This window comes from Hypomesus transpacificus, chromosome 3, assembly GCF_021917145.1.
Source record: "Hypomesus transpacificus isolate Combined female chromosome 3, fHypTra1, whole genome shotgun sequence".
Lineage (NCBI taxonomy): Eukaryota > Metazoa > Chordata > Actinopteri > Osmeriformes > Osmeridae > Hypomesus > Hypomesus transpacificus.
This window is the reverse complement of record NC_061062.1, coordinates 12,791,930-12,813,613: the sequence shown is the minus strand read 5'-3', so window position 1 is coordinate 12,813,613 and position 21,684 is coordinate 12,791,930. Positions and strand designations below refer to the sequence as shown.

At 42.8% G+C, this 21,684-nt stretch overlaps 1 protein-coding gene across 1 annotated transcript in view; it reads left to right on the top strand.

Moving 5' to 3' along the window:
• The first annotated feature begins 533 nt into the window (after positions 1–533).
• LOC124466450 (unconventional myosin-VI-like) overlaps positions 534–21,684 on the top strand; it is a 41,013-nt gene continuing 19,862 nt past the window's right edge. The window contains exons 1-18 of the mRNA XM_047018314.1: positions 534–686; positions 5,190–5,342; positions 7,158–7,227; positions 7,384–7,457; positions 7,568–7,697; positions 7,942–8,047; positions 8,510–8,565; positions 8,710–8,807; positions 8,933–9,097; positions 10,021–10,101; positions 12,962–12,970; positions 14,081–14,261; positions 15,268–15,412; positions 17,549–17,706; positions 17,909–18,000; positions 18,507–18,579; positions 20,363–20,490; positions 21,398–21,493. Coding sequence (XP_046874270.1) covers positions 5,223–5,342; positions 7,158–7,227; positions 7,384–7,457; positions 7,568–7,697; positions 7,942–8,047; positions 8,510–8,565; positions 8,710–8,807; positions 8,933–9,097; positions 10,021–10,101; positions 12,962–12,970; positions 14,081–14,261; positions 15,268–15,412; positions 17,549–17,706; positions 17,909–18,000; positions 18,507–18,579; positions 20,363–20,490; positions 21,398–21,493 — 1,782 coding nt within the window. The 5' untranslated portion in view covers positions 534–686; positions 5,190–5,222. The remainder of the gene's footprint in view (positions 687–5,189; positions 5,343–7,157; positions 7,228–7,383; positions 7,458–7,567; positions 7,698–7,941; positions 8,048–8,509; positions 8,566–8,709; positions 8,808–8,932; positions 9,098–10,020; positions 10,102–12,961; positions 12,971–14,080; positions 14,262–15,267; positions 15,413–17,548; positions 17,707–17,908; positions 18,001–18,506; positions 18,580–20,362; positions 20,491–21,397; positions 21,494–21,684) is intronic.

Below are 21,684 nucleotides of genomic sequence, written 5' to 3'. Positions count from 1 at the left end.
ACATCAAATTCCATGTTTACATGTCTTGGCCTTTTGTTAGAAAGACCACTATATCAGATTTCCTAATTAGATTTACAAACCCAGTATAGACTTTCAAAGGGGGATCAAATATCTTCAGGAATAATCCCAAAAGTTTTACATTACCAGCTTTTAAATTATTTATAGGTTTCAAATTAGCATTTGTTACTAACCTTTATCGAAACCGGTAGCGCTACTCCATCATCCCCACCCATGAAGGCCACTCATTAACATAATATGGCTCATGTATGCAAAATTCAAAGGCAAACATTCATTTTACATTTGAGTGTAAGAACATTTTAACACAAACTAATAAGATATAAGAAGTCATTGTTTTTTATTACAGCATGTATTTTTTTTTTTTATTACCTTGGAAACTCTAAATAACATAACATAAATTGAGTTACCTACCTGCTATGTCATGAAAGCTAGATAAGAATGCATTTTAGAGTTGGTGGTACTAACCACGTGACGTCACCTCGGCTTCCCTGCCTTTGCTTTGGACTTCAGTCATCCTCCAAGGCTTGCGTACTGGGCAGACCAAGGAGTGCTGGGCAGGACAGTGTAAACCAGCTGGAATATCTCATCACCACGGAGGATCTATATGCGGTAGCTTCAGACACTTTCTGTTGGGCTACGTAAAGTTGCTTGACCATTTGAAGACCATTGTAAGTTTCTACTTTTTTTTAATCGTACACTTAGCGATGCATGTCCCACTTGCTAGCTTGCTAAACTTAGTGCTACAGAATCCACACTATACGAGCGAGAGAGATGGAGCAAGCACGGTTGACCAGTTTATTTTTTATTTTTAAGGTAGCTATGTTCACAGTTTTAACTTAGGTGGTTAGGGCAAACGATCTGGTCTTATTGTATAAATTGCTGTCATTGCATAGCAGCCCATGTAGCTATCCTACTGTTGACTACTACTAAGGCTTATGCTGTCATCCCCTAGCTTTCCCGGGATGACCATTACACAATAGCTACAAGTAAAGTACATAATTACAATGAGAAGAATGTGTCCCCTATCAGAAATAGAACTTGTCAGAGACAGTCTGTCACATTTATTATTTTGACAGCAAATAATTTAGTAGGCTAAGGCTTTTATAATATTCGACCATTGAGATTATTGAAACAGATTAAATCTTCAACAGATTCTAGCCACATTATAAAGACACTAACTCAACTGAGGCCATTTATATATATTCTGGAGAAAGGTGCTTTAAATGCACGACACTAATAATGTAAACCAAAGGATGATGATGAATAATGTAAATCCATTTTTGATTGTCTCTTCCTGATATCAGAGACCAGACAGTAGGTCATGGAGCTCTAGAAGACCTTATTTATACCCAAGAAGCCATATTAAACTTTTTTTGTGTGTTTTCTGCTTACTTAATGAAACCACTGTCTAGGGTGAATGTTAAGTAGTACTTCTTATATCCTGTTGGGTTACAGGAGACATCCCAATGTATTTTCCATATCCTCTCGCCTTACTGGGAGCAGGAAGTGAGAGGGAGGCAGCTCAGAGCGGTGTGTATGTGGTTTTGTATGTGTGTGAGAGGGAGCGAGTGTGTGTGTTCCAGGAAACAGTCTGTAAACTTTGAACTCAGGTCTTCTGTATGATTGTACTGTTGTATCCTGTCACAACACAGCACACCTGACTGGCCTATTCATGATCCAAAGGCTTGCATCCTCTCTGACATAATAATTTGTTTGATATGTCTACGTCTCACTTCAGCCAGCCTTACAAATATCTCATGGCCGGTCTGGATTAGGAAAAAAAGTCTAAGAGGATTAAATGCAGAGTCAGACCTAGCTGTACCACGTGGGAACAGGAAGGGGTTGGTTTGTTGTGACTCTATCATTTCTGATTAAATCAAAGGCTATGCATTTGCTACAACCAAATATTATAATCAGAATGTTGTAATGCGACTGTTCTACATTTGATTGTTCTTGCTGCTGGTTTTCAAGTTGCTCTTAATATGAATAAACCTTTAAACAATTCACAGAATGTTAGGCTTCTCTGTACAGTAGTTATGTATTTGTGATGCTTCCTGTTGGCGTCAGTAAACATGGCAGCCTAAGTGAACTGTGGAAAAGTCCAGTGATAAGCTCTCTGACAAACTTCAGACGAGACCTCAACTCACCATCGTCTTGATCTTGGAAAAGCAGCTGAAGATCACAGACTGGGGAGAAATACACCATCATCAGATCTGTTTCCTCTAACATAAAGATGACTTCCTTTCTTGCTTTTAGATATTACAAAAATGGAATGTACTATATAGCTTTAACAGTATTAAACATGGCAATGCTCATTTGGTGCCTTACCATGCCAGAAAGTATCCTGGAGGCCTGTACTATAGTGCCCTTAAGACAATAAAAGAAGTACATTTTACCTATTGGATGTTGCCTAGCTCGATCACTGTCTTATACTGTATATGTGTTACGCTAAAGGCTGGTTGAGGCCTGTGTGTGAAAGGGTTAGACTGTGGAACGATGGACATTCTGTTCTTAGCATTGACCTCTGACTCATCTGTCATCTGAAGCTCTGTAAAAGGGCTTCACAGATATGCTGTTTTCTCAGAATCACAGAAAGACAGACAGAGGCAGGCCCATCCAATGTTATATTGGATAAACTATTGCTTGTTGTTTGCAACCAGAGAAGTAAGGTATGAATCCAGTGGTAGGCTAATAGTTTTGAATGGTTTCCTGAAGCTAGACGACAAGATTGTGGTGTGGTTCAGTGCCTCAGTTTTATAGTTCAGCCTTCATACAGAGTTCACTGATATTATAGATGGTGCACAGGCTAGTTCTTATAAAGCACACCCTTTAGAGTCATTATCTGTGTACAGAAGGGCCATAAAAGTAAATAAAGCCTGGTTTTCATCATAGCTGTAAACTGTTTTTGAACAAAGCCTTCCGTTGTCCTATCATGCACTCTTTATGGTGAATGTTCTTTACAGTGTGACTTCAGATGTCGCGCATTCTTATGTATAAAGGCTTTTACAGACTCAGATGTACAGTGAGTTCCATTACTGTAGAGAAACATACTAACTGTATGCAGGGCTCGCAACTAACTTTTTTTTGTTTACTGTCACAAAATGGAAATGAATGTTGACATTCTTACATGGGTCTCTTGGTGTGGCTGTAGTAAACAAGTTTCGAAAAGCTTTTAAAAAAAGTTTCGAAAAGTTTAAAAAAAGTTGTGAAAAGTTAAAAAAAAAGTTTCGAAAAAAAGGTTTGAAAGGTTGATATTTTTTGTGCAATTTATAAAAAAAACAAAAATGCATCATTGATGAGTACTTTATGAGGATTCTAATAAACGCAGACATCCCAAGGTCTGTGTTGAACTGTACAAGACATATGTTTCATCGTCCCCGGGACAACGGGACATCGTTAATTTCGAGCCCTGACTGTATGCCACATTTAATTCAACTGTAACTTACTAGAATGTAATTTACATGTAAATGTGTGTAATCACATGACTTTGCATTATAAGGCTATGATCTGTGTTACCATAGCATTAAGATAAAGGAAGATGCTGGGTAGAGAGAATGGTTTGATGCCTTGCATTTGGTTTAGGTCACTTTAGAGTCCGATACTCTTTTGTCCTGGGTAAATTATTTACCAGTATTTGTTGATCCAGTGGACATGTTCATTGTTCCATCCATAAAGAGATGATAAGTGTTTGGATGATTCTTGATTCTCATGAAACAGCCAGGCCCCACAGAGGTTGTGTATTTTATTTGCACAATGCCCAGAAATGCTATAGGCCTAAACTTGTTAGTACGCCATAAAGAAGGGTTGATAAGCATGTCATGTTACCAGTGACATACTGTATATAAAGTACTAGGCTAACAAAGCAGATTCGAGAAGAACACTTTGAACATGAAGAATGGATTGAATTTCTCACAGTACAGTACTCTGTCTTTTCGAAAAGGACATGATCCTGCTACTACGCTAATCGTTACCTCGCATCGGGTATAGGTCAGTGTAAAACATCTAACTGCAACTCTAGAGGTAACAGGTTGAAATCCCCCGCTATTTTGGATCAAACTCGTCCCTGGATATGTTAGACCCAGGGAAGTGGGAAGTGACCCAGGGAAGTGTATAGGTGCTGAGTAACCCAGCTAGTGATCACTGAGTCAGCCTCTGAGCATCAGCAGTTTCCAATCCTGGTCACTGGTCTTTGACCTCAATCCCTGATAGGATAGTCTCCTAATTGGATAGTGGAGCCAAGCAAAGGGTACGTTCTGTATGGATGCTCCTCTATCACTGTAGAGTAAAGGCTGGGGAGAGATCCAGCTCCTAACACTGGCACACATTATAGTCCAATCAGTCGGCTGTGCTTGTTGATGTTTAAGATGAAGGATTGATGCACTTTAATAGCCTGCCTTTTGGGAAGGAGAAGCAGTTAGTTCTGCTCTGGTAGACACACATTATTTTGGCCATATTCCTCCCTCCATCACTGCTGAGACAAACAAATGACTGGCTTCAAAATTATGCTCAGCAGTGATACAAAGGATGCCATATTTGCTTGTGTTCATGGATACTGAATCATTAAAGTTCTTATATCTACTTCCAGTTTAGGGTAGAATGTGTCCATGCCAACGGGAGTTCATGTGACAGTAGGTTACTTATATCTTTTTCCTGCTCTTCATTGTTGGGAAGCCATTGTTGTTCAAACAGCTGGTATACCCTACACCTTACCCACAGGTGCTACATAGGCGCATTTACATTACATTTAGGAATTTAGCAGATGCTCTTATCCAGAGCGACTTATAGTAAGTACAGGGACATTACCAAGGACACAAAGTCATTTGGCATGGCCAAGAATCGAACCGGCAACCTTCTGAATAATAGCCGGATTCCCTAACCGCTCAGCCATCTGACTCCCCGGCTCACACAGTAGTTGAGTAACTTGATAGCTAGCTAGATCGGCATGTAGTCCTGTAGGCTGGGAGTGATGTGAGATTGGTATTGTATGATAGATTAGGCAACAGTGGTGTTTAGAAGCAAAAGCTGATCTATTTAGCCAAATATGACACTGGAACAATCCAGTGAACTCTAGTATGTTGGTATTGTTGTTGTCATAAATGTTACAGTGAAGACGTTTACTTAAATCAAAAACAAACTGACCACCACTCTCTCTCCTCTGTGGAACCTTCCAGAGCCTGCTGGGTTGCTGTGGAGACAGGTGAACCATGGAGGACGGGAAGCCAGTGTGGGCTCCCCACCCCACCCACGGGTTCCAGCTGGGCATGATCGTCGACATAGGAGCCGACACACTTACCATCGAACCCTTGAACCAGGGCAAGAGCAAGGTCAGGCACACACATACACACAACGACACACACAGGTAAATAGATACACGCTAATGCACCCAAACACACAGGCACACTCAGTCTCTTACTCCCCCAGAAATGTATTCTCCAGAGGTTGCAATAACACTGCAATAACAAGTTCCTCTATATTGCCATTCATCTTATAGTTACTATAGCAACTGTAATAAGGCACTTCATGTGTTACGGTTATGGTTTCCTGGCTCTTTGCATAAACCATTTAAAAATTGACCTGTAAAACACAAAATATCATTTTTGTCAAGTTACATCGTGTTTGCAAAATGTGAGGAACGTTAAGCAGCGCTGGTGTGGCATGTCCCTGGCAGCTCAAGGTATCGTTAATAGATAACGAGAGCAGCAGGTGTGCTGATTGTGTTACCTGCAGGGCCGGCTCATTAGAGGGGAAAATGCCACCTGTTGCATCCAGCCATTAGACTGCTCCCTGGTGACTTGCTTTCACTGGAGCAGCAAGCACAGTCTGGTGCTCACAACAACACAAGGGCCTGCTGCAGGAGTTTGCCTTTCATTTTGGCCCAAAAATTGTAAATGTAGCAATCTTAAATGTTTCAGTTTCTTGAAAACATTAGAAGACTTGAAAATATTAGACTTCTAGAAAACATTAGACTTATGGGCAACATTAGATTTCTCGAAGGCATCAACACCAAGCGGACAGTGGAGCAGCGCCAAGGCCTGTGAGGGTCTTAATGAGTGTATTTCACTGTTCAATTGAGCTCATTAAAGCCCAAGCTGAGTCTATGACTGTCCCCAGACCAGTCAGGCCCTGGTTTATCTAAGGTTCTCCTGTGTTCTCTCTAGAAAGCTGGCCCAGGGTGTTCTCACACATTGTGCCTGCCAGCCCTTGTTATTGAGTTGAAGTGGCAGGCACACAAAGCATATTCTGTTTGTGCTTACTGCTTGTTTGGTTCCAGTAAACCACATAACTCTCTCACACGCACACACATACACACGCACACACATGCACACGCACACACAGGGTTGGAGAGATCAAAGGCAACAAAAAGGGAATGTAACCGTAGATAGAGGGGGCATTTTTGATAGGATAGGCCTATATTGTAAAGCTATTAATACTACTACGACCCCATGGCAATTAGGCTACAGTGCATTGTATACTGTTGTGTCCGTCTCTGTCCTAGCGGAGGGTCGACCTCTATCAGTGTGTTACTGTGAGAGTTGTGAATAAAAGGCTTTATCTACCTTTAACTATGACTTCATAATTTCAGTCAGTCGACACATCTTTCCCTCTCCCTGCAGTCTTTATTCCTCTCTCTTTTTCTCCATTGTTTTAGTGTTCTGAACACAACAAACCCAGAGGCACACAGACACCACAGCAACTCAGATCCTGTTTCTCTGCCTTGAAATTATTTATTAGGCTGCCATGTCAGTGGCCGTGTTTCTCACACACGCTGCTTGTTCCTTTGAATTTATTTCCATGAACTCAGCCACTCTACAATAGCTAGAGGAGAATAGCTGTGACTTATTGAGCTGGGGAGCTCTGACAGAAAGCTCTATCACTTTGATCGGGAAATCAAATGAATTTTTTATGTTTATGCTGGCCCCTTTTCAGTTGGTAATTCATCCTTTGTTATAGATTTGTGCTTTCTAAAGAGTAAACTGCAGTTAAACTTAAGACGCTTATCAAATGGGAATGCAGTTGTAAGTGTATGTGGTGATAGTGTATGAACTGATGAACTACAGAAGCCCTGTTAAAAGGAACACACACAGGGCGTTTAAATGGAAGATCTTTTACTGACAGGTTGTGCATTTCTGATGTTGCAGAGCTTTCTGGCTCCTATGAACCAAGTCTTCCCTGCTGAAGAGGATGTCAACAAGCATATGGAGGACAACTGTAAGTTCACATACACACACATGCACCACACACACACACACACATGCACCACATACATACACTGCACATACAATCATCTTTCATCCTCAAGCAAGCATTTTAGTCTTAGATATATTATAACCCTTTTTTTCTGTTTTGCATATGTCCTCTTTGCAGGCTCTCTTATGTACCTCAATGAAGCCACACTTCTCAACAACGTCAGAGTGCGGTATAGTAAAGATAAGATATATGTACGTTTACCTGCTGTTAACTTGACATGAACCTCAAACCTGTGTCTCAACAGACATGTTGAACAAACACATGAACAGAAGATAACACAGCAACTGCTTTTTTCACACAGACGTATGTGGCCAACATCTTGATAGCAGTGAACCCCTACATTGACATCCCCAAACTCTACGCTCCAGAGACCATTAAGTCGTACCAGGGGCGGTCCCTGGGCACCCTACCCCCTCATGTATACGCCATCGGTAAGATCCCTGATAGATCTGCCAAACTTACAGCTCGTTACTGATTAATGGACTTGTCTGGGTCGGCTTGATTTCTAAGTTAAAGTCAGTGAACTTGGTAAATTGAGATTTATTCGATTTTTTCCCATCCGGAAGAACTGAATGGTTTGTGAGGTATTGACGCGTTCATAATGATTTGGTATTCCTCCCCTCAGGCTTTGACAGACCAGTGAGGGATGTTGTTGTTGTTGTTGTCTCTTTTCAGCTGACAAGGCCTACAGGGACATGCGTGTGCTGAAGATCAGCCAGTCCATCATCGTGTCTGGAGAATCTGGAGCTGGGAAGACTGAGAACACCAAGTTTGTTCTCAGGTCTGTTCTCAAATGTGACACCATTGTAATAAGACTGCAGAATCCAAGTGCAGAGTTTACGTCTTAGAGTAATCAGTGTCAGGCAAGTGTAGGAAGAGCAGGCAGACAGGGCAGTACAGGTTATCCAAAAATGTTACGCTAGGCAAACTATCGGTCAGGAAACCCACTGGGACTGAACTACAACCAAACAAAGACTTTGCAAAGAAGGTATATATACACACAATATTAAACTAGACACAGGTGCCAGCAATTAATCTAATACTCCTGGGAGACGGAGTGCTGTATCCTGGTAGGTTGAGCAGAGGACCCTGGCATGACAACCATGGCGTTATTAGAACGTCATACTGGCCATCTGTAACCATTAACAGTGTTGTAGTTAGATTTTAACTCATAGTACCTTAATAAGATAAACTTCATACTCACAGTATTATGGGTTGTCCCCATTTCTTTGTTGCTCTGTAGATATCTAACTACGTCATATGGGACTGGTCAAGACATCGATGAGAGAATAGTTGAAGGTATGGTTTAACCCATGATGTGACTAATATGTATTGTCATCCTCATGTTTTCCTATCAGCTAATGTTTGTCTGATGATCGTGTAGTTTGAGACGTAATTCATCTTGAGTTTTGATGATGTTAACTTTGTGATACCAAATTCCAGCCAACCCCCTGCTAGAGGCTTTTGGAAATGCAAAGACTGTCCGGAACAACAACAGCAGTCGTTTTGGGAAGTTTGTAGAAATCCACTTCAATGAAAAGGTATTCAATTATCTAGCCTTTCTGACAAAACCACACATCAAACAGAAAAAACACAACAGTAGAATTTCTAGCTCACTTTCATCATTGTTGTTTGTTGCCTGTGTCCTGTTAACTGTGTGTGCCAGAATGCAGTGGTTGGTGGCTTTGTGTCTCACTACCTGCTGGAGAAGTCAAGGATCTGCATGCAGAGTAAGGAGGAGAGGAACTACCACATCTTCTACCGGCTGTGTGCCGGGGCCACAGAGGACATCAAACACAAACTGCATCTCGACTCCCCTGACAGTTTCAGGGTCAGTAGTCCAGCATGAAGCTGAATGTGCCCCCCCCCCCCCCCCCCCCCCACCGCCACACACACCCACACACATAGTGTACACACAGGACAAGCACACTCCCCACATTCTTTTTTTTTTGTCTCTCTAACTTGAGAGAGTGAAATGATGGCCCCTTTTCAAAGCTGAAAATAGTACAAGGATGTCAACACTAATATGTCCACCCTGCTTGATTGGGCAGTAAAGTAGTGATAAACAGAATGAGGGAGGGACACTGTAGAGATAGAAAAAGAGTGCGACAAGGGTCACAACTGTCTGTTCATCGTAATGAATCTGCTCAGCTGCCAACATTCTTTAGCAATGAGACAAACTGTTCACTGACAGAAGAAAATCCATCCCAGTCACTGTGAGACAGTTCTCTAAATGACCACTAGATGTCACATGAAGATTAAAATCCTCTAGCTGAACTTGGTGACTTCAGCCATTCAGCATGTGCTAGGCAATGTGCCTGTCATTGTGCTGCTGTTCCCAGTGGAGTTGGTGAAAAAGTATTTTAATGACATTAGTGCTTGTGAGACAACAATCCTAGACACCTTTCCTGAGGTGATAGTTTTGTGTCACCTCTCAAAACAACATTGAATTCAACATTGTCTTGCCTTTAGCGTTGCTTTTGTTAGCGGTGCTTTTGTGTAACAGTGTCATTATTGCAGGTCTCTAAGGCAACACCCATTTCAACAGAGGCAATTTACTCACACACAAACCAAATCAAGTATGAAACAATACTGGGATATATGAGACACTTCTTTGACAAAAACAATACTGATGTACCTCCATGGAGTCCACCCTCAGGCAACCACCCCTAGTTTTAACGTACTGTATCTTTATGTGATTAATACAAATTAATGTGGGTGTGTGTGTGTTTGTGTGTTTTGCCCCTCTTGAAGTATTTGAATCGAGGATGCACCAGGTACTTTGCCAGTAAGGACTCGGACACGCAGATCATGCAGAACCGCAAGAGTCCTGAGGTACTGTGCCCTTATCTAACTGCCTCTCCTTCTGCCTCTCTTCTTCCGACAATCTTTCTATCCCACTCCCTCATATTCTCTCTCCCTCGAACTGTCTCTCTCCCTCGAACTGTCTCTGCCTCCAGCTGTCTCTCTCTCCCTTCAACTATCTCTCTATCCCTCCAACTGTCTTTATCCATCTGCTACTGCAGCGATTCCCATCCTGTGGGCAGCGGTCCACTAGTGGTCTGTTAGGGTAATGCAGGTGGGGAGCCAAACGAATGAAAAAGAAAATATGAAAAATAAATATACAGTGCCCTCCAAAAGTATTGGAACAGTGAGGCCAATTCCTTTATTTTTGCTGTAGACTGAAAACATTTGGGCTTGACATCAAACGATGAATGTGAAACCAGAGATCAACGTTTCAGCTTTTATTTCCATCAGGAAATTCCATTCAGGATCTAATGCACAAATTAGAAAATATCACCTTTTTGTTCGAACCCACCCATTTGTCACGTGAGCAAAAGTATTGGAACATGTGACTGACAGGTGTGTTTTGTTGCCCAGGTGTGTCCTATTACATACATTATTCAATCAATAAATACCACTGAATGTCTACACTCAGGTTCAGATTGGGTAAGATAGGTTTTGTCTATGCAGACTGTATTCAGAGGTGAAAACAACATGAAAACCAGAGCGCTGTCTTTGGGTGAAAAACAAGCAATTGTGAGTCTTAGAGAAGATGGAAAATCAATCAGAGCCATTGCAGAAACATTGGCCATAGCCAGTACAACCATTTGGAATGTCCTGAAGAAGAAGAAAACTACTGGTGTACTAAGTAACAGACGTCGAACAGGTAGACCAAGGAAAACATCAGCAGTTGATGACAGAAACATTGTGAGAGCTGTAAAGAAAGACCCTAAAACAACTGTTAGTGAGATCAGCAACAACCTCCAGATGGCAGGAGTGAAGGTATCACTATCTACTGTTCGCAGAAGACTTCATGAACAAAAGTACAAGGGCTACACCAGAAGATGCAAACCACTCATTAGCAAGAAGAATAGGAAGGCCAGGCTGGAATTTGCCAAAAAGTACAGAGATGAACCTCAAAAATTCTGGGACAAAGTTTTATGGACTGATGAGACAAAGATTAACTTTTACCAAAGTGATGGAAAGGCTAAAGTTTGGAGAAAGAAAGGAACTGCTCATGATCCCAAACACACAAGCTCATCTGTGAAACACGGTGGAGGTAATGTCATGGCTTGGGCTTGCATGGCTTCTTCTGGGACGGGCTCATTAATCTTCATTGAGGATGTAACACATGATGGCAGCAGCAAAATGAACTCGGAAGTCTACAGAAACATTTTGTCTGCCAATTTAAGGAAAGATGCAACCAAACTGATTGGCAGAGCCTTCATCATGCAGCAAGATAACGACCCAAAACACACTGCCAAAACAACAAAGGAGTTCATCAGGGGCAAGAAATGGAAGGTATTAGACTGGCCAAGTCAATCTCCAGACTTAAACCCTATAGAGCATGCATTTTACCTGCTTAAGAGGAGACTGAAGGGAGGAACCCCACAAAACAAACAACAACTGAAAGAGGCTGCAGTGAAAGCCTGGGAAAGCATCAAAAAGGAAGAATGCAAAAGTTTGGTGACGTCAATGGGTCACAGACTTGCTGCAGTTATTGAAAGCAAAGGATTTGCAACTAAATATTAATTCTTATTCACTTAAATATGTTTTAAGTATATCTGTTCCAATACTTTTGATCACATGACAAATGGGTGGATTCAAACAAAATGTGATATTTTCTTAGTTGTGCATCAGATCCTGATGTAAATACCTGGAAATAAAAGCTGAAACGTTGATCTCTGGTCTCACGTTCATTATTTGATGTCAAGCCCAAATGTTTTCAGTCTACAGCAAAAATAAAGGAATTCGCCTCACTGTTCCAATACTTTTGGAGGGCACTGTATATTTAGAAATATTTATACTGTTGGTAAATGATAATTAAGATTCGTAAAAAATAATAATGATATTTTGCCTTTAATTCATCATGATCAAAGCGACAATAGTTACGCTTGGCACGTTGTCGGTAGCCCCCTCGAAAATGAAAAACGTTGATGGTAGCCCAACTGACATTTCCACTTGCCAACATCCACTATGCACACATTACTTCCGCATATTGTATAATCTAGGTCAACAACTTCCGGTAACTTGCAGTTACGTTAGTTCTGGCTCACAAAATGACGTTTTTTACAAGGAGTTTGGGTTGGCTATTGGTAGTAGCTAGTTAAGGTAACCCGTTCTGGTTATTCAAAATCATATTAATAACTTGTGTGAAGACTTGGCATTAACTTGAAGGAAAGCTCCTAGGGGTGACTTTCCATTATTCAATAGAAGTGGAAGTTTTTTTAAATAAAATGATGCATCAATAATCATTTGTTATTCCAAAGAAATTGGCTTGGGTCTGTGTCTTGATAAATTATGAAAGATTGGTATCTTTATCACGGTGTGCCTTGTCCCTTCAGGATGCGTAATTATTTTTGTTTTTAAAGACTTGAAGAATAGGTATACTGTTCTTGCCCTTAGGGCATTACAGACACAGTATTTTTCTGTTCTTGTGAAAAATGCCTAGATGCCTAGTTTTAGATGCCTTTTGTGCATCTAAAAGTAAGGAGGAACTCAGGTAAAGGCAGCAGGTGTTTTGTGCTAATAGTGTTCTTCCCTAAGGACGTCCAAAGGAGGAAAGGAGAAACACCTCATTGTCTAGTTACCACACACCCATTCTTTAACACCAGTGTGAATGGAGCTTAAAGGCTGTCTGATGTCACTAATCATAATTCTTTCTGCCCTGCCTCGTGTGTGTGTAACACAGGATGATAAGGTGATAAGATGTTATTATTTCCTAACAGGAGACACTGCTCTTTGTGATAAAGTCTATGTACTGTGAACACTGTACAACGACACAGACTCAGTTTTACATGCTTTGAAGCCGCAGTGCTAACAGGGACTCTGCATGCAGTGTCTTTTTCTCTCTGTTTCTGCATGGGTGTTTGGGTCAGGTGGGGACTGGAGAGGAGTGGAGGCATATTTCAAAGGATGTTGAATTGTTCTGACTTATCCACCGTAGAATGTCACTGTGTGGTGCAGCATAATAATAATAATAATAGCAATTAAAAAAACGTGTTCATTTAGAAGATGCTTTATCTAAAGCAACGTACAGTGGGAGGTTTGGAATGTACAACCTCTTAAAGGCAGGGTAGGTAAGTTTTGCTAAACTAGCAATTTTGGCTTGAGTTTGAAAGTGTCCTACCCAAAATACCCCACCCCCTCCCTTTATTTCATCAAACATTCTCAGAAACACGACCTACCCTGCCTTTTAGCTGCAGTTAAAGGATCTACCTTTGGGATGAACTGAGCTAGTCCCTGTTGGCATCAGCGAATAGAAATAAAGGAGATGATCCAGTACTATTCAATATTCTAAGCCATGTTATACAGTACTTTAGATGGTTGGCTTAAATATTTCAGACATTCCAGTCTGTTGTGCAGTATTATCCGGTGACATTTTATGCTTTTTGCTTTTGCACTAATATAACCCTCACTATAACCATAAATATTAAATAAATATAACTGTTACAGTTTACTGGAGTACAGTAACAGCTGTTCTTATTCATGGACAAACTATATCCAATGGTGATTTCTGGTCATTTCTCATCATTTCTGGTTGTAGGAGAGGGGAGTGGTTTAGCATTTTGCTAAATCACACAAGGCTACTGTATAGCAGAAGCCTTGGTTTTGATGGCTGTGTGTGGTGTGGCAATCTGAAACTAAACTTTAGTGAGCTTATCATCAGGCTCTATAGATATGCTACATGTTACTAAACTTAATGCTTCCCTTCAAACGTTGAAGGAAGCAGTTGAGCCATACTGTTTTTCATAATGAGCGTGGAGCTTCCAGTAAGAGTGTTTCTAATTGTTTCTGCTGTGGCCCTCAGCATGTGAAGTTGGGTGCCCTGAGAGACCCTCTGCTGGATGACCTGGGAGACTTCAACCGGATGTGTGGGGCCATGAAGAAGATCGGACTGGACGACACAGAGAAGCTGGACCTTTTCCGGGTGGTAGCTGGGGTGCTCCACCTGGGCAACATCGACTTTGAGGAGACAGGGAGCACCTCAGGTGAGCTTCAAAGTAGTATGCTGGCTCTTCCAAGAAAGCACAACTCAAGCACACACCCTGGATCTCTGGTATACACACACACACACACATGCTCACACAACGTCACACAAACACTCATCCTCACATGCAGGCTAATTAGTGCTAAAGCTGCGAAAGAGCTCTTTAATGAGGTGCCAGCTCCATAGCTTAGACACACTGTTGGACCTACTGTGTCTCTGAGGGACGGTGAAGGTCTTCCTAATCAGGCACGAAAGCCTGATCACACACACTGTATGTGTATCTCCTGGGTTCTTCAGATCTCTTCCATGTCACAGACATGACAGTGGCTAACTGGCATCAGACCTCCACCTCTACCCCACACCTCACAGTGTGCTCTCCAGGCTTTGGGAGCTCTGTGGGGGGGGGGGGGGGGCTAATGATGTCATAGGCTGTACCTTTGTACTCCGCCCCCCTCCACTTTCTCTTTCCCAGCATTCCCGTCTTCCATTGCTGTGTCTAGATCTCCAACTCTCTTTTTCTTTTTCTCTACAGCCCCTAGTAACCCACAAGCATCATTTCAGATACATATGTTGTGAACATTTATTTGTTTATTTGTTATACACAAAGGATAATTCCAGCATGTTCCAGCAAACCTCTCAAATCTGCCAAAGCTGGATTTTGGTCTGTCATCTGGAAAGGATGCATTTTGGCAGCTAATCTCCTCCCATCTGTGACCATCTGTTTTACTGTTTTAAAAGAAGCAGTACAATATGTGTATTTCACGGTCTGCTTGGATTAAACCTTATCCTGCAGTATATTCACAGTATGACACGGATATGCTTCTACAATCCCTTTGCAAAGCATTCTGAGAGGAAATGCTACCTATTATATACTTGTTGTCAACACTATATTGTAAAGTTATTTTGTAGACTTTGATGACTTTGTAGACCAGATTACTGGATCTGACTGCATGTGTGTGGTTGTGTATTTGCATGTGTGTGTGTGTGTGTGTGTGTGTGTGTGCCAGGCGGCTGCATCCTGAAGAGCCAGTGTGGCCAGACTCTGGAGTACTGTGCTGACCTGCTGGGGCTCGACCAGGAGGACCTGCGGGTCAGCCTCACCACCAGGATCATGCTCACAACAGCAGGGGGCGCCAAAGGAACAGTTATCAAGTAAGGTCCGCCACTCCTCTGAAGCAGCGCTACGCCTCATTACTGCTGCTACACTGGAGCCCAGGGTCAGGGGTCACAATGGCAGCGTGTGCCGGGGGGGTCAGGTGGCTAAGCGGTGAGGGAATCGGGCTAGTAATCAGAAGGTTGCCGGATCGATTCCTGGCCGTGTCAAATGTCGTTGTGTCCTTGGGCAAGGCACTTCACCCTACTTGCCTCGGGGGAATGTCCCTATACTTACTGTAAGTCGCTCTGGATAAGAGCGTCTGCTAAATGACTAAATGTAATGTAATGCCGGGCTCACACCATGCACATGAAACCCATGGCTGAGAACCAGTGTTAAGACTTCTGCTGTTAGTTTATTTCGCCCAGTTGATTGTGATGTCATTGTAATAACAATTCCTAGCTACTTATGGATATCTTCACCTTAGCTTTTGTAGTATTGCTAGAACTACATCTGGGTCATACTACACTACCATTTTGATAGGCTGCACATTGGCTGTGAATATTGGCACGACCAGTTTCTAGTCTCTGACAGACTAGTCACATGCTGGTCAATGAAGGCACTTTATATAGCTCACGATGGCCAAGTCTTGATCTAAATTGTTAAATCAACCCTGACACTCTTAAGCAGGCAGAGTGACTGAGTGTAGCTGGCATCTAAAGCCAATGGGATCCCAACATGGTAAGGAGCTACTGGATACTTTATATATACAGATTGCATAAGAGGGCAAGACTTAAGACAAAGTCTGTTAGATTGCATATAGGGGGGACAGTAAAGTATTTGATCGGCAGGCCAGGCTGAAGGTTGCACCTAACCCTACCCTCATGTAACAACCATAGTATTCATTTAGATACAGTTAAGAGGCAGATGAGGTTACCGTTACTATACGGCCTACTGTAGTTAAACAATAAACAACATGTTGATGTTGTGGAAGGGTGGAATGTTGTGGAAGGGTGGAATGTTGTGGAAGGGTGGAATGTTGTGGTGCCGCGCAAGAGCTGAAATGAGGAGGCCGCAGTGGGGTATTGATACGACTCACTCTGGGGTTTGAGTGATGGGGTCTGGCTCGGCATGGCCTACCAGATGAATATTTCAGCAGGCCCAGCTGCTGAACTGGCCTGGAAGTGTTCTCTCCACATGAATAATGCAGCTTGATCTGAGGAGACTGGAGATGGCGGAGTGGGTGAGAGAGAACGGGGGAGAGAGAGAGGAAAAGACAAAGAAAGAAGACAAAGAAAGGGCAATGTGAGCCTGATGCCTGGAGAGCAGGTGGGGACGGGTGAGACTGGGGAGGGGTGGTGGAGGTACAGGGGGGAGTCACATCATTAGGCCGACCGACCGCACTCTTTACCCTGAAGGACACGGGGGGGGGGGCGGCCGGGGTGGAGGTGGAGGTCTGCGGGTGTGGAAGGAGTCCCTAACTGTCATGTCTGTAGCATGGCGAAGATCTGAAAAGCAAAGCCCTGGGGAGTCACATGTGAGGAGGATGAACGATTGGATTCCCTCAGGCCTGACGCTGAAACCAAGTGCCAGTGCATTTTCCTGGGATTGGCCGATGGCCTAGTGCTACTGTAGATTATGGATGACATTGACTTGAAGCAGATTTCTAGCGAATAGATGGGAGAGAGGGAGAAGCAAAAGAAAGACGGCGTTTGAAGCTAAATACACTCTACTTCTTCCTTCAAGGGCCATGCCTTAAAGCTTGGCCAAATGCTAAATGGCATACCACATCCTATCAGAACTCCCTTCAGAGCTACTCGTTGTTCATGTCTTAAACCTTTCTAAATATTTAAACCCATAGTGTTGGAGGGAACCGACTGACAGCCAGGCAAAGTGCAGGGGCCACTTTCAGCTTTAATGGAGTGCTAAACCTCAATGAAGTGTAACTATATAGCAGTTCCTATGTAACTACAATGTTGTTTTCTATAGGTATTGTTTTGTATCTCTGTCGTAGTTAATGTGACCATGACAACGTGTTACCACAGAGAGCACTAAACAAGGTTGAATTTGCAACAATTTTAAACTATGTAAAATGTAAGAAATTCCAAAACACGTTTCCATCAATGAAGAGGTTTAATCCAGACAAGGTGTCCCCCAGTTAAAGCTTCCCATTGCCCCACTGCACTCTCCCTCAGGGTGCCTCTGAAGGTGGAGCAGGCCAACAATGCCCGGGACGCGCTGGCCAAGGCCGTCTACAGCTGTCTTTTTGATCATGTGGTCAAAAGGGTCAACCAGTGCTTCCCCTTCCAGACCTCCTCCAACTTCATAGGCGTGCTGGACATCGCTGGGTTCGGTAAGTCAAGTGTGACAGAGGGGATTTGTTAGCTGTTAGTGTGTGAAGATTCGGTTCTTCTATCCTCCTGTGTTAATGCCACAGCACAAGGTAAACAGGCAGTCTTGTGGTGTCTAGGAGATCTGACTTTGAACCTTGTATCCAGGTTTTTTCCTTTTGAAAGTGCCGCATAATTAAATAATGTTTCTCCCCCTCCTCTCAGAGTATTTTGAGCACAACAGCTTTGAGCAGTTCTGCATCAACTACTGCAACGAGAAGCTTCAGCAGTTCTTCAACGAGCGTATCCTGAAGGAGGTGAGGGCCAAAAGGACCAGGCCTGTATAGCTGTCTGGATTTTCTGTCTGTGTCTGTTTGTCTCTTTCTGCCTACTTGTCTGTCTGCCTGTCTGTGTGTGTGGGCCTGTAGCTCTCTCTATCTGCATGTCTGTCTGTCTCTTTTGCCTTGCACACACCACCTTTCCTCAGCATCTGTCCCAGTGAAGTGAGTGGTGTCATTAGATATATGTAGATGACGAGGCTTTTTTCTCCCCGGGGATCTCCTGTTTTATTCATATCCAAGTTTTCCAGTTAAACACCAACAGTCAGTTCCAGATATTTCATCTCTGCGTTTGAATCACTCGGGGGTGGTGTGTTTGAAGTACAATAAAACGAGAGATTGGAAGTGAATTTGTGTCCTCATAAAACAAAGATATACCACAGAGAAGCATTTTTAGATAACGGACAATACTGTAGGGATGGTTGGTTTGGGTGATTTGTGGATTCAATATTGAGAGTGTTGATGATATGTCTCTGTGTTTCCAGGAACAAGAGCTGTACCAGAAGGAAGGACTGGGAGTGAATGAGGTCCATTACGTGGACAACCAGGACTGCATAGGTGGGTATTGCTACTCAGTCAAGCTCTCAGTCTCAGACTCCAGTAACCACATCACACACTCGGCACATTTAGCATGTCCCTGTTGCACACAAAGCTAGTTTGAACACTGTAGCAGTGAAAAATGACACATCCTAAGCAAGAACTTTGCACTTTAAATTTCTCAACTCAACGCCAGTGTGCAAAGTCAAACTTCCCAAGAGTAGGCTCTCTCACAAACTACGTTACTGTAGGAAATATGGGTCAACAGTGTAAAATATAGTTTATGGGCCAGTTCACTGTATCTGGATACGTTCAAGGTCAGGGCTAAGGAAGGACTGTTATAGAAAGGAAAAGAATAGAACTGTCTGGGAAGACTGCTGACTGGAGAGTTGGTCAGGAGGGAGCAGAAGAGTGTGTGGGGAGAAGAGGAGGGTGTGTGTGTGTGTGTGTGTGTGTGTGCTTGTGTGTGTGTTTGTGTTTGTTTATGCCAGCAGCTGACTGGGTTTGAATGTCTGCAAGGGTGGGGTTTTTTTGGGTGGCTTTTCAATGGGCATCAGATGTTAGGGAATTGGGATATTAATCAGAAGGTTGCCAGTTTGATTCCCGGCCATGCCAAATGAAGTTGTGTCCTTGGGTAAGGCACTTCACCCTACTTGCCTCGGGGAATGTCCCTGTACTTACCGTAAATCGCTCTGGATAAGAGCATCTGCTAAATGACTAAATGTAAATGTAATTTAAAGATTGCTAGAACATTCCCATGGAGGTTTTCCCCTTTTAAGAGAGCTATCTCTGCTCCACTCTCAGCCACGAGAGACTAACACGCATTACATTCTCGGCAGCTTTGTAATTACAGATTAGAAAGGTGCAAGGCACTATTCTGGGCCATTAGTTACTTTAAGTACATTTACTCAGCTTATGTTTTGTTGCACTTGACAGTACTAGGGAGCCTCTCAAAATCTGGCATGGAAACAACTTTCCCTGTCTACCTGAAGTGGGCTGATGACACCACCCAGACCACCTCTGTTGTTTACTGTAGTTTAGTTTGATTTGGTTTTCACAATCCCAACAACAAGGGATGAGAGTGAACACTGAAGACTGCAAGGTGAGGTGAAGCATTCACATTAATATTTGAAAAAGGCTGATTATTCAGGTGCTAGGTTAACTGACAGCCATGAATAACATTTATGACTTGCTAATGACCGGCTGCCTGTCCATTAGTTCGCTCATCAATCCAGGGGATTTATTCACAGGTGCTTCTTCATGCAAATCTATCAGCACGCTCCTGTCAGATCCCATTCCAAACAGTGTACCTGTATGAATAATTCAAGTGGCATGATGATAATCCAGATAAACATGTATTGTGTCTCTAATTGCATATCCAAACTCTCAGAAACAAAATATTGTGGAAGTGCAACGCACAATGCTCATCATATCCAGGAGAAAAACATTTCGATGATAGTAACATCATGTCCCTTCCATTTCTGAAAACAAGCACAGAATGTTGTTGTTGTACCATGTGGAAGTAGCCCACTGCAGTAGACCACTGCGTCACATGAGCACTGGTATTCATAGTATGCATTTAAAGCATGAATAGCATTTAGACCATTTGAGGTCTATATGTTCAGTGACTGAAATGAGTGAGTGAGTGTCTAGTTAACTACTGTAGTATGACAACAATGCACAGCATGATAAGTAATAAATGGGTCAATTTATTGTAAATTTGAATTAGTCAGTGAACACAGGCCTTTGTTATTCTTAAAGGTCTGGCTTCAGACTGTAATCCCAGTGTGATGTGTGTTTGTAGACCTGGTGGAGGCCAAACTGGTGGGCATTCTGGACATCTTGGATGAGGAGAACCGTCTGCCTCAGGCTAGCGACCAGCACTTTGCAGACACAGTCCACAGCAAACACAAGGACCACTTCAGACTGACGGTGAGATGCTCCATGCATTTATTAATTTCATTTTCCCTTTGTTTTGGAATCGCAGGGTTCGCCTGTCATAGAGACTCCTGCGCTTTGTAGGAATACTTTTGTTCAAATAAAGTTATTTCTCTCTTCCCACTTCTTGTCACTTTTCTACTCTGCTTTTAATTGATGCCTCCCGCGCCCCCCTCAATCTTTCTCCCTCTCTTGCCCCACCCCCTTCCTCTCCTGCTTTGCTGCTATCATCCTCAATGTTCTTACCTCATCTCTCGGTTGTTTATGCCTCCCACACCAAGCCCACAGACTTTGGCAGATAATCGTTTTTTTCTTTCATTCTTATGCTTGCCTGCCTTCAGAAAAGAAAACATAATCTTAAGGCACAGCCCCAGTGTTTCCCTTTTTCTCTCCCTCTTTCTTTCTCACCCTATCTCTGGGACATTTGTTCCACACTCTGGAAGTTTGTCTACAGGCGTGAAATCCTCTTGGAGATTCAGTGCAGCTATCGATTTGCATCCCGGCAGATTATTCAAGCCCTGTCAGCAGATGGGCTTATTAATCATAGCTTTCATATTCTAATGAGATCTGTTCTTTACATTTCATATAGTCATGCAATATTAATCATTGTCTGAAACACTATGATAATGCAGGGTTGGGTAAGTATCCAATTGTGTCCTGAACACAATGTAAAACCATGAGAGCTTGCAGTGGTTCTTTGGCGTATTGTCGCAGTGCTGGTACAGCTGGACAAGTGAACCGCTGAAACCCTGTGTGGCTTAGTGAACACGGACAAGGCCTTGTCCTAATCTACTGCACGCCTTTATCCATCATTGAAGTTTTATAAGAGACACAATCCACTTCCAGTAAACTCAACCTGCAGTAAAATACACTCAGCTAAAGATGTTGGTTGCCACCCCAGGTCCCCAGGAAGTCCAAGCTTGCAGTCCACAGGAACGTTAGAGACGACGAAGGCTTCATCGTCAGACACTTTGCTGGAGCTGTGTGCTACGAAACGGTAAACAGCATGGAATACATCTCTCTGCAGCTGGAGGGCCTGATTCTAAGTGGCTGCAGAGCTATGAGCAATCCTGAAAATCCTGTCATACCTGGAACACAGGGTGAACACTTAACAAGTTTCATTAATCTTCAACATTGCCTCAACTGTCTAGCAATTTAAAGTCCTCGGTAGCTCCCAGTGTCATTGTA